Source organism: Gallus gallus, chromosome 14 (genome assembly GCF_016699485.2).
Source record: "Gallus gallus isolate bGalGal1 chromosome 14, bGalGal1.mat.broiler.GRCg7b, whole genome shotgun sequence".
Taxonomy (NCBI): domain Eukaryota; kingdom Metazoa; phylum Chordata; class Aves; order Galliformes; family Phasianidae; genus Gallus; species Gallus gallus.
Window position 1 is genome coordinate 2,832,948 of NC_052545.1, and position 13,531 is coordinate 2,846,478.

At 46.4% G+C, this 13,531-nt stretch overlaps 1 protein-coding gene across 8 annotated transcripts in view; it reads right to left on the reverse strand.

The window, feature by feature from the left end:
• The window catches only part of MAD1L1 (MAD1 mitotic arrest deficient like 1), a 320,017-nt gene that overhangs the window by 72,618 nt on the left and 233,868 nt on the right, over window positions 1-13,531 (reverse strand). For all 8 annotated transcript variants that reach the window (XM_040647851.2, XM_004945136.5, XM_040647852.2 and 5 more), the window contains one exon: window positions 11,599-11,789. In XM_040647851.2, coding sequence (XP_040503785.1) covers window positions 11,599-11,789 — 191 coding nt within the window. The remainder of the gene's footprint in view (window positions 1-11,598; window positions 11,790-13,531) is intronic.

Below are 13,531 nucleotides of genomic sequence, written 5' to 3' on the forward strand. Positions count from 1 at the left end.
CACATAGCACTGACCCCTGCAGGAGCCGCTTCTCCCAGTTACAGAACAGCCAAGACCCCATAGTGCCCATCCATTATGGGTCAGCAAGGTCCCCTCCCTGGGCTGCACACTCCCTTCCCACCAGCTCTGCACCAGAGCAGCCAAACGCCTGTGGAATCCGCTGCCCTCAGTTCTTGGCACCGCTGTTTTTGTTTATTTTAATACAAACGTGAGAGAGAAGAGAGCAGCACAGGGAGCTGAGGAGCTCAGAACACTTTTCCACATTTAGATAAGAGAAGGAGGAGGAAGGGCTGAATATAAACTTGCAGAAAATGATTTTGTTCTTAAGATGCTAAAAAAAGTGGCAAAAATAGAACAAACAGAAAAAAAAAAAACAAACAACAAGACTGCCCTTTCCATGGCACTTCACAAGTGTTAAACCTGAGTAAAAATCCAACTGAGCCTCAAAGCAGAACAGAGCAAACCTGTCCATCTCTGGGCAGCACATCTCTCCGTGGACACAACTGCAGCAGGCAGGGAACACAGGGAGCCCCAGTGGGACACTGTCCATGCTAGCCAGCACTGTGCTGCCTTTGTAGGGATGAAAAGGGACCAAGAGGAGATAGCAGCACTGTGAGGAACTCTGCTGAAATCCTCTGGAGGCAGGAAAATAGCGAAGCTCTGAAACAGATCTGGCTTCCTTTGAAGCAATGGTACAAATGGAGCCTGCACTGTGCTGCACTGGGGTTGTGACAACGATGGGAACACCCAGTGCTGACTCGCAGGCAGCTCCTGCATTCAGGCACCTGAAACTTTTTATTAAAGCAACATATCTAAAAACTCTCCTAAATCATGAATTTGAGGAAATTTTGAGCTCGGTGCTGCCAGGAATGCAAAGCAACACACAAACGTATTTCCACACTCACTGAAACTTTGCAGAGCGGACATGCACAATGCTAGCTGCTGGGAAAACTCACTGCTTTTCTTCCTCGAGATGTGGCTTTGTGGAGGCTTCAGAATAACCGAGCTTTTATGTGCTGTTCAACTACTGAATCTATTCTAAGCTGACAGCCTTTAGCACCATCATTCTCTACAGGACAGACAGAGCATCACTACAAGCAACGCCATCTCTTCCACACGCTTTCAGGTGCCAGCCTTCCCCCCCAGCCAGGTTACTTCATCCTATCCTTATCCAGCCCAGGTGCTACTCCTTGAGCCCAGTGCTGGGGGCTATTCAACCTCCCCTTCCAAAAGGCTCTCAGCAGGAGCCCTGCCACACCACCTGAGAGCTGATGTGCTGGGGTGCACAGGCCCGATGCTCTGTGCAAAGAGAAGAGGAAATGGAAATGCTGGAACAAGCAGTTTGGCACAGCTTCTTGGCTGGGCTAAGGGTTTATTCCTGGGATGCTGCCTTCCTGCAGACTAAGGAAAATTAAATTTAGCACTTTGCAAATAAATAGGTTAAGGCTGAAAGGACACTATTTAGGAACTTAGTGCTCACAGCAGCCTCAGAGATTATAGATCCATCACCGTCTATTACCTTGCTAGTTACTGCTTTCACTTTGTCTATCTTCCCCACTTACAGACCGGTCCTTTCAGCAGGTCTTTTTCTGTTCCAACTTGAAACTGTCATCACTCTAATGGAACTGCATGAAGAGAAACAAGTTTGGGCTGCAGTGTGACTATGTCAAAAAAGCTAAGGACATCTCCTGCACTTTCCTACGGCGAGGCAGTGAGGTCTTGCCTACCAGAGAAAGGCACAGCTGCTTAAACACGTCTGGGACCCCTGGGATCAATGCAACTGTCAGCTGGGCCCTTCCTCCCAACGCATGGACCAGCGAGCCACCAGCTGACTGCTCATCTCTGCTGCAGCTCCATCGCAGCTCCACTGCATGCAGCGTGAGAACCAGTCGTTGCACCACTGACACAAGGATAACCAACACCTCACACTGCCAGCATCTCTCCCATCTGCCTCATACAAAAATCATCTACAGATAGTCCCTCGTCAGACAGATACATCCCAGAAACACAAAGTGACAGCTATCGCATAAAATGCTCTCCAGAGCCTTCCATTAAGACAGACAAACCCTTCAGTTTAAGGTTGAAATTTATGCCAGCTTCCCAGAACATGGTTTGGATAGGTCCACTGTTATCAGCCATCCGCTTTTGCTGAAACTGAATACAGATTAGGAGCAAATTAAAATTTGCATGCCTTGGTTTGATATATTTCCTCCAAGATACAGGCAGACAGGCTTGTCCTCTTCCAGGCACCAGAGATGCCATCAAAAGGCGATCCTGGGAGCTACCAGAGCTGGAGGTCATCCTCAGCTCTCAGATCCCCCCCACGGAGGAGGAAGCAGCCATGTGATCGTGCTGCAAATCCTCCTAAGACGGATCTGACACAAAATACCTGTCTGTATTTCTTCCTCAAATGATATTCCCATGCAACAGCATGTGTTAAGTCCAAAGCCCTAAGACAGTACTCAGTTACCTGATCTCAGTGCTTATAGCCGTGTGGGTTAGGATGAACATTTTCTGGGTATGGAGTTAGGATGACGATGTACTTGTGTGTCTGAAACAAACACGAGAACAGATGAACTTCTTCACCGTTTCCACTTATATGAACAAGGACAGTTGGCACATGACTAAATGCTCGCATTAATCTGTGTCCGTGTGAAGTATTAATTATTTAGGCATGCAGTAGGTGAGCTGTGAAGATCGCTGCTCTGTAGCACAGCGGAGGACTCCATCAGAATGCCAGCAGCTTGCTGCTGGAACAAAGCTGCCCAGAAGGATTTCCAGTTTACTTCTGCATTCTGTCATTGCTCCATGGATAGCACACCATGGCAAGGACACTGGAATTAATGGAATCACACTGCAACACCAACAGGACATGCTATGATCTGGAGAGCCTGCCTCAGACCTTGTGCTTGAGACTACAGGATGCCCTGAAGTGCATCAGATGTGAAGAAACGCTATGACCGAATGCTTGCTGTGCCTCCAGCCCTCTCCAGCAGCAACTGTTCCAAGCAGAGGTGGGGGGCATTGCAGCAAAGCAGGAGGCACTCTCACAGAAGTGATTTCTGCTTTCCTAAAAGCGGTTTCTCAAAAGGAAAAGGTAGCAGACCTCTCCTTAGTTAAAGGTCGCAGGAAACACACAAATACAAGAGAGACTGGCATCCCACAAGGGCAAGCTCTTAAATGTGGGTTCTCAAACTGGCAAGATAGTTGGAGAGAAAGTGTTATTGAATAGCTTATACTAACTGCATGGCTAAAAGCCACATAGTAATCGAGCATTTAGACTCCAAAGCACGGAAGCAATGCAAGGATTATGGAGGAACATAGAGCTGTAAGGTGCACTGTTACCCTGATGGTGGTCCTTTAGCTGCCTAAGGGGACCTGTGACCATGACATCCCATTCTCTGCTCCTCAGCACTTCCCCAGTAGATCCCTGCCCGCTTGCATGCCAGGCCTTGTGAGAAACAGCCAACAGTTGCATGACTCAAATGAAATTCAGGATGAAGCATTTTAACTTTAACATCCTAAGTGTGAGGGCACAGCACAATCATTTAAACACACATATGAACCCATACCCTTTATATGAGCTGCGATCCAGCCTTCAGCTACAGATAACAGATGCCCCAAGACCACAACACCCATGGGAATCTTCTGCTGTTCATCGAACAAGCAGGTTTTTATGCAGACAAACACACTCATCCCTCTCTAACTATATTTTCTCCAGATCTGAAAGTCCTTTGCCCCAGTCAGGCATGGGCTGAAGTTGTAACTCCCAAAGCAAGAGATAAATCCTCATTTTATTTGTATTTCAACCATACGCTGCTTACTCAAGAAGGAAGAGAAGCAGCGGATGGCAGTCCGTATTCTGTTGGTGGCTCTGAGCAGGCTGAGCTGTGCTGCTGTGAGCTGGGACACCCAGGGCAGGTGGGTGCCCTGCTGGGTGCTGCCAGCTGTATCCCTGCACTGAGCTGCCAGCTTTCCTTAGAAGTCTCATAAACCTTTCCCTGGAAAATAAGGCTCAAGCAGACCGCAGAGCAGCCAAAGATGACGGTAGAGATGCCGGGTGCCCAGGAACTCAAAGACTTTCCACCCCACAAAAGGCAGCAAACCTCCAGCAATTTCTGCTCCTTTTCATTTGCAGCTTTGAACGTCACCATATGCAAGCAAACAACAGGGTTATGGTTTGCTGACACGGCTCTGCGTGTTCTGCAAATCCACAACAGAGCAGTCAGGGAAAGCAACAAGCACGCATCAAAAGCAGCTTTGCAGAACACCCATTTCATGTGTCGGCAGCGAGGCCTTTGTATTCCCCAGCCTCCCAGGCTTGAAGGCATCGCCTCTTCCTTCAAGAGTGCTGATCACAGAGCCTCTAAGAAGAACATCTTTTGAAACTACCAGAGAGTCAAAAAATTAATTAATGAAATAACACAACAAGAGAGATTTCTGCCTGCAGGAGGAGGCAGGTTCCCATAGGTTGGCTGTCCCGTCCCTCCCCAGGCTGCGGTGTGCCCAAGGGACACTTTGCTGTTCATGGCTGACAGAAGCCTGCTGCGCTGGCTTTCATCCCCCGTGTTCACACGCAGCCTTCTCCCTGCAGAACAGGTTAAAGAGCTTCTCACAGCCATATGGAAGCAGATGGACAGCAATGCCCTGAGCCCAGGTGACGAAGGAAAGCAGAAAGTTGAACAACCACAAGCAAAGCCACATGGCTGTTCAGTGGTAGAGATGAGAACAAGAATCCAGCAGGGTTTTGCTAAGCCCCCCCGTTTTATCCACTGTTTAACACTGCCTTTATCTCACAACACGTAAACACAGCACTGCCAGCCCACATGGCCCGTGTAAGCTGTTCAAACACAGCAGCAGGAGGATGCAGCATCCTGCTCTCCTGAGACCTCCTGCAGGGCCCCAGGCACAGCGACAGGAGCAGCTCTTCTTCAGCTAACCACATCACCCAGACACTGGGAACAAGGGAGGGAAGTGGAAACAGAAGTGGTTGCTATACCAGGTGAGTCAGCCAGGGTCTGTGCCCTGCTTCCTGCTGACAGCAGGGCTGTCTCGGGCACGAGGATGGTGCTGTCAGGGCACAAACAGCAGCTGCCTGAGCAGGGGCACACGGCTTTGTACGACCTGCCCCATGCACTCATCCTGCCCCATTGCATCCTGCTGGGCATGCTGTTACACCAACCTGGATGCTGAGGTTTAATCCAGTTCTCACCAGTGACCTGTGCTCCTCGCTGTGTGTGTGACTTGCCCTAGAAAGCATGGGCTGCCTCTTCTGTTTCATTAAGTAAGATCTACTTTAATGAAGAAAAATGAGACGGGGAGGAGGTGAATCACAAGCTTTTAAAAAAAAACCCATCAGCACTCCGGTAGTTTGGTTACTTCATATTGCAGAAGCTCTGGAGACAGGCTGGGGGCCTTCGGTGGGGCTGGCCAGTGTCTGCTATGTGCTGGCACTCAAACGAGACCATCAGCAGAACTACCAGCAGAGTGATGAACTCTCAGGCAGTATCTGTGAGCAGCCTCATATTTCCTGCCTGAAAATAAGCCTTGCTTTTTGAAGCAAGGGGTTGTGCATTTGCCTCACAACGTAACATATCGGTCATTTCAAGAGGAGAAAAGGCAAGCATTTCATTTACCTCCCGCACCCACCAGGGACACAAATCTGTGAGCCTTCTGAGTGGCTCATACACACCAGCCTCCTGCTAGTTGGGACTGACTTAGCCACTGGAATAATGCTCCAGCATCATCAGCATTAATTACCTGCATGGCTGGATCCACCCCGGCAGGCAGACATGGCAGAGAAGGGGAGCAAGTGGTGCCAGCATGCAGAGCAGCTCCTGTGCCAGATGGGCAGGTAATAGGGGGTGAATTCCCCAGCCCAAAGCTGCTCTCTGGTTCCCACTAGCACAGTGTGCTACCCTGAGTACAGTCTGGTGACATTGGCAGGAGCATTCTCCCCACTGCACTGACGGGAAGCAGAAGAAGAGCAGTAACTTTTCTCAGCTAGATCAAGGTTTCAGCACAGCCTCCAGAAATCTCAGAGCAACGTCTTTGCGCTCAGAAATTCTGCATTAGAAAGACGACTTTGTCAGATCTCCCCAAATTCCTCTACCCTTAAGGTGCCTGGTTTCATTAAGAGGAAAAAAAAAATACCCTGCCCTAAAGAGTAGGCATTTGTTTAGGGAAGAAGAGAAACCATGTCAGGAGAGAAAAAAAAGCATGAAAAGGAGCAGAATGAGATGAAGACAGAAAGAACTGAAATGGGGTCCTAACATGAAATAGGTTGCTAAAACATCTGGATGAAAATGAAACGTAGGAAGTTTGAACACAGGATTTGATCCTGTAACGCTGCAGATCGCAGGACAGCTCTGCTTTTAGAGCTGCTGATTAGAGCTGACCCTGCAGGAATCCCTGCAAGGTATCGCCATCACGCAGGCATGGCTGGCATCTCCAGCAACCACACGGGCAAATAGGAAACAAAATGTAAAAATAAAATAACTTGTAATTAACAAGAATGAGGAGGTAGCAGAGGCCTGCAATCTCTAATCAACCTCTTGCTGCCTGGCCTGCTCCACCAATGAGCCCCATTGTTATTTCTGATTGTGTGTGCAGGAGTGTGAGACAGTTGCTGGAAGAAAAGCACTCTATCGAAATTGTGATTTCTTTCTCCTCTCAAGACTCATCACGGCTGAGGAGGAAGAGAGGATAGCTGAGTAGATGGAGATTCAAAAAGAAACAAACAGCTAGAACATGCTTCTCAAAGATACTCTGCTGGGTTCAAGGAGGAATTAGTGGGAACCGCAGGGATGCCAAGCATGAGGACCAGACCCAGAGCTCCCAACAGTGCTGTCAGCCCCAGCTCCGAACAGGACCACTCAGGCAAGCCAAGGCAATCCCTGTAGGAACCTTCCTGCTAATTTTGAGATGTACACTGTTAGTGGGGCACTGTGGCCAACCTGATGCTAAGACTGCACCATCTCAGCAGCCTCAGGGCACAGGACATCCTCTGCATGCTTAACCACCTCAGTTTTGTCTCCTTTCAGCCAGCAGTTTGTCAGCACTGTTTTGTACTTGGAAAATAGCCTCCAGGTTCTCATTCCATCCTTATTTCCCTCCTTAAGGACAGACAATTAAACCATCACTTTTTGTTCACAGAACTGCCCTCCCACATTTTGCACACCACGATTTACCTATCTACCTACCTCAGGTTTCTATTCAGCCCCAGTTGTTCTTAATGATAAGAACTGCTGAGGCTATCTCACCCACCATCCTGCCTCCAAATAGCCACCAAGGCAGATGTTTAGGGAAAGGAGTGTAGAAACGAAGCAAAGACAAACAAGCCTGAGGCAGTCTATCACTACATACCAACTCCCACCTGCCAGCAATCAGTGGCTGAAGTACTCCTGCACCTTCAAGGCCGCATTGGGACCACCACTTCTACATATCCTCATGAATTGCACCATTGCTGCCTTATGCCTTCCACATTCCATACCAATTGCTAACACACAGCCTGTATCTGTCCTTCTACCATACCCTTCTTCCACCAGAGAATCCCCAAACCAACACAGCCTTTATCCCCTTCGCTCTTTAAGTTCTGCCTCTTTAATACACTGTGAACCACATCAAAAAACAACATCCACTTTTCAGATTGCCTTGAAGAACTCCTTAAGCAGGTGTGCATCAAAGACTGTGTGTGCAGTGGCTGTTAATTTAACAGGCTGCTAAAAAGCTGTTCATTTTATTACCATATTATCAATCCAACTGGACACCAATAAAGGTTTTATTTGGCAGAAGTGACAACCCCGAGGCTGGCAACATTCTCTTGCTCTGTCATGATGCTTCTGTTTTTATTTGCTGTCTGATGTCTTGGGCATTCTCTTGCAAGGCATGAAGCCTACCATCTTGGGGATGCTCTTCAATGAGCTACCGCTGCTGTTTGTGTTTCCGTTTGATAATACTGGCAGAAAATAACAACATGGGCAAGAGCTGGAAACAGACAAATCTGTTCTGTGGAAGACTAGGCTCTGAGGATACAGGAAATACAACAAGCCATAAGCTGCTGAGCTGCCTAAATGCAGCTTTTTGGCCAGGACTATTAATAAGCTCAGACACACATCACTACTCTGATAGAAAATAATCTGATTTACTTCCTTACCAAACAACTTAGGCTCAGATATACCTGAACCAGGGAGAAATCCGAGCACTTTCTGAGAGCACAGAGTAACCTGAAAGATTTTGAATGCTGACAGATCTTACAGAGCTGTTATACCAGATTAATTGCCTTTTCAGCCCAGGATCCTATCAACAGAGGTGACCAGCTCCACATTCGTGCCACGGTGGTAGAAACAGTTTACCTGGAGCACAGTGAAACAAAGCAGGTTTCTCTCTGACTCTTCTTGCTCTTCCTCCTCATTCAAGTATTCATTCCCAAGTAATGCCAGAGGATGAAGCTGAATGTTGTCAGGTGCAGCAGTGGCAAAACTACATGTACAGACAGCCCAAAAAATAACAAGCAAGGATAGGAATTTTCTTCCTAACCTCCACATTGACTTCTCAAATCCTACTTTAGGTAAATGCAAATATTTAACGCAAACCTAGGCATTACTTATTTGTCCATAAAGATACCTCACCATTTCAGAACACCTACAGAGCTCTTGCTTTCAGCAGTACCTTGAAGCAACAGGGTCTATAAATTCCAAAGATTTCCACTCCTAGTTTTAAATTGATTGACATTAAACGCTTGGGTCCAGACTGTATTCTCTGGGCACACAAAAAGAAAAGCCCTATGATTTATTTTCTCTGCGCTGTTTGTTCATTTGTACAAGTGTCTCCAAATCATCTCCTCTTCAAATTTGACCAGTCTTTCTGTTTACCAAAAGACTTGCTTTGTCTGAATCAATTGTCATTGCCTTTCTAAAGACCTCACTTCCTTACTCACGTTCAGGGTCTACCCAGAGACAATGGCTAACAGCCTGATAGAGACGCTGCCAAAAAATGACATCCTGATTTGCTACTGCTTAATTCCAAGCTGGTAAAACCAATTTTGATGTTTCCCAGCAATGCTTGTTTGTTTTAATAAGACATCTCCAATAGATTGTTACCAAGTGAGCAATGCAGTTCTTGGATATCTCGTGGGTGGCCTGGCCTAGACTCACAAACCAAGCAGCATGTGGAATGCCAGGCCTGTATTATGGCCCAACACATCTAATATATCGACAACACTAACTGAAGATGAAGCTGTCAAGTGACCCAATAACTATAACACATTGCTTCCCATAAAAATAATCAGAAACTAAACTGCTGGTGAGAATTCTGTATGCCGCTTTTCACAGCATTTAATTAAAAGAATGAAAAAGAGCAAACAAGTGAGAGTGAGCTGTGAAATCTGAGATGTGCCTTGCTGCCTACGCACTCTCACACAGAGGGTCTGAAAAATCACTGGAACATCCTTCAACTTGATGAGCTCATCTGTTGTATCCATAGGGATTGCCAATAAATATTGATACGCTTTCATTGGAATTCAGTGCTCATTTAGGATGCAGTCGTTTGTGGCACAGTGATTAACCCTTTTGGTGAAGCTGTGATTCCACTGAAAGCAAATTGGCTAGATACATGCATTCTACTACAGCAGCAACAGCATACCTTGTTGCTCGGGAAAACCAAGCACATCTTTCATCTTCATTTAGCTTTGAAGGGGTTACATTACAGTAGCTCCTATTACATCCTCACCGAAATTAAATGCCACCAGCAGTACTACTGAAAAATGTTCTGAAGTTTCATTTCAGAAAAGTGATGGAAGCTTGTAAAGTGCTGGGGAACTTCTCCAGTTTAATTGTATAGACTTTGTTCCATAAATTGCTCAAATGGAATAAATACAAATAGCATTCTCTGCTTTTTGACCTCTTTGGGTTAATGAAATGCTCGCTAACACCCACAGTAAGCTTAGCAATTCTGCTGCATAATCACACAGTATCTCCAGAAAGCCACAGTCAGGATGCAAGACTCAGTCCATACACGAACACTACCCTACCTGCCTGGATTCTGTAAGGAAGTCAAAACTACTGCTGCTCTCCCTGGCAACCCTTACCTCTGTCCACTGGATGGACTTGGGAATAAAGTCTTGAGTGAACAACAGAAAACAAAAACAGCATTTAAAGCGAGGAATCTGTACTTGATCGTTCACTGTCCTGTACGTAAGTTATTTTTGCAATGACACAAAGAAGAATTTGATCCTACCGGAGACATACAACTGAGGAACAAGTTCTTGTTCCAGTGGGCTGTACTTCCTTATATTTTCTTAACTTTCTGAAACAGCCCCATCTTTCCTACATCACAGAAACAGCTGCTAGATGCTCCGTCCTGCCACGCCAACAGACACCTCCGGGGATCTGCAGAAGATCCATTCACTAAGCATGTAACAAAGCAGGTGTGAACACAGGCCTGGGGAGGCCTTAGAGCTAACAGCACAGCACCACCTCAGCAGCTCTTCTCAAGATTCAAGGACAGTACCTGAAAACCAAGAGAGTTCTCCTCCTCCACAGCCCATGAGTTTGCCTGCTGCCATCTGTTTCAGTCCTGATAAGGCCAAGCAATATAACCACTTTAGTGATATTTTCCTAGTTTTACTAAGGATCCAAGGTGCTGTCTTATACTTATCCTCACTGCTTTCACTTGGCGGTTTGTTTGTTTCATTTCTGAGGCTCTGAAGCTGCAGAACAGGAAAATATTTGCCCTGTTACGTCAGGAAAATCCTGCAGCAACCCACAAAGCACACAGCAGTAGGTCTGCAGAAAGTGAACTCCAGTTGCTGCTTGTGCACTCCACTTCTGTAATGAATACTTCCAAAATCCTCATCCTCCTTCTAGTGATACGCTGGAGGGGAGTCAATGGCAAGCAGGAATGGTTTTAAGTGCCAATTGTGTTTGCTGCTGAGAAGTAAGAAGTTCTCCTGCTAACCTACTGATATGCAAACCTAAGTAATAAAGATGCAACTTAACCACTCAATGACTCCAATGTCACACCTCAGCCCTCTAATGTATCAGCCCAACCCAAACTCAGACCATGTGGCGGGACCAGTACAGCATCAGACACACATAAGACATTGCTATAGCAATTCATCTGGGCTGCTTGTATAAACGGCGCTTCAGACACACGGGGATGAGTTGCTGCTCGAAAGGGACACCAATTTACATAAAGACAAAATGATGACATTCAGACAAGCCAGAGGGTAGCTAGGACAGTAAGGACATATCTCATAGTGAAGTCAGGATGAAATCTAGATGGTTATGTAAGGTTTTACTTGCCACAGAATATATAACTGATAATATAAAAAGGTGAAGTGCAAGGCCAAATGCCTTCGGTATAATGCATATACAATCTCTTCTCTTTACTCTTGACTTACATTGATATCTAAGTGGGAGACCAGATGCCAAACCTTCTAAGGAGGTTTCTTTTAAAACACAAGAAAGCATCTTTACTTTTCTCATAAGGAACAACAAGTCACACGGCAGCACGACGACGACATTCCAGTCTAAGCACCGAGAAGGAAGAAACATGTCATGTTGGAAACCACGAGCAGCACGGGGCGCGCACACCTACCTTGAAGAGCAGGCAGTCTCCTTGGTGCTCGGCGTAAATGGAGGTGAGTCGATACTGGTTCTCAGTGGTGATGTCGATCTGGTACCCAGTGAGTGTGTAACAGACCTTGCGAAACTCCTGGATCTTGGTCTGAAAAATCTCCTTCAGCCGCTGGTTTTTTAGTTCTGCGCTTTCCACTTGCTTCTTCAGCTCTGTTTAGGGGAAGAAAGTGGGTACTTTGTTATACGTCATTGGCGTAGAGACCTCGTGCCGTATTTACAGTGCTAACCAAACTAAGTGAATTGAAAAGGTTAATTAATTTTTTAAAAAGTGAATTAAGCAGGCAGAGTAAAGAAGGAGGCAAAGCTGGAATCCTCTCCTGCTGTCCCCAGAAGACCAAAAGATAATAAACTGGGGAATGAGGAAAAGAGACGCTTTTTAGTAGGATGGATTTTTCTTTTTGCTTGGGCAGCCCTTCAACAGCATCCTACAAAATTCAAAGCTACAGCATCCATTTCCCCCCCCCCCACACACACACATCTCATCTTCTACGCAGAACCCAAGAGAAGAGCGCTAAGTTACGGGGAGCAGGAAAGTGGAAAAATGGTAACAAATGCACCTCTGTATGGTCGCATCAGGAGGGATCTGGCTATAAGGGAAATCTCTTCAAACGCACACTTGATCTGACTGTAAGCACTTTGATCTCAAATTGACATGATGCTCAGGAATCCCTTAAGACTCGGGAAGGGGCTTTTCCTGTGATAAAGAGCCTGAGGACTACCAGTGTCTCTTTCCATTTGCTGCCTTACCTGGACTAGTCCCCAGCAGAGAGGTCCTGGGAGACTGCCTGCCACTCACCCTGCATTTTATTGCTACAAAGGGAGCTGCCAGCACTGTGAATCCTTCAAGAGGATACACAACAATTACCATGAATCTTTCACCCAAGGTGCCTTCTGAGTAATTAAACCTTGATTTATCCCCCCATTAATTACAGAGATTGGCTTTACCTTAATACACACTAGAGATGCCTCCCAAGTCAGCCTGTGTTATCAACACCGCAGTCCAGAGTTAGAAAAAAAATCCTCTTTCTAACAGCAAACAAACAGACCTCCTTACTCAGATATCTCTTTGTCATTCTGAGGCTTACAGCTTTGTCTGTCCTGCAATTAGAGAGATAATTGCAGCACACATGGGCCACAGGACAGCTAGTTTGCGCCCCAGCACTTGGAAAGCAGGAACTTCACTGCAGGATGACTGCTTGCGCATGAACCATGGATTCTGGCTGAGCATATACAGCCTGTGCTGAAGTATTACTGCTTCCCAAACTTGCTAGAAAAGTTTTTGCTCACATATTTCCCCAAATGTGTTTCCATTGACCTCCCAAGTGTAGCGCAGGAGGAATGCAGGAATGGCCATGGTGAGCCCACGGACCTGCAGTGATTCAGCTCCCAGCAGCTGCAGGAGCACTGGCAGTACAACTCTCCTCTCATCTTCTGTACTGCTTTACTTAGGCTCTCCGGGTGGGACAAAAGGATAATTCAACGTGTTAAGTTAAAGTGCCTTAAATGCCACTGAGGATGCCCTACTCAGAAGTACTCTGGCCTTAATCCAATTAAACTTAATCCCCAGGCAAGGACAGAAACTCTTTAATGGTTAAAGAGAACTCCATGTCCCTTTACTTCTGAGTGAGAGCATCCATGCAGGGTGAGATAACGCTGGCCAGCCAATTACCTTTGGTTAATTCAGCTCCACCTTCCAGAGCTGCCCATAAAGATGATGTAGAAGGAAAGTACTTCCTTTACTTCAGGCATCCCCCCCAAAACTATACCTCACTTTATCAAGGGGTACAAACCAGTCTTAGGAAACATCATGTACCAGTCCATTTACTAATACACTGCTGTACAAGAAAAGACCAACTGCTGGGTGATGTAAAGCATCTTCCCTGACCACCTAT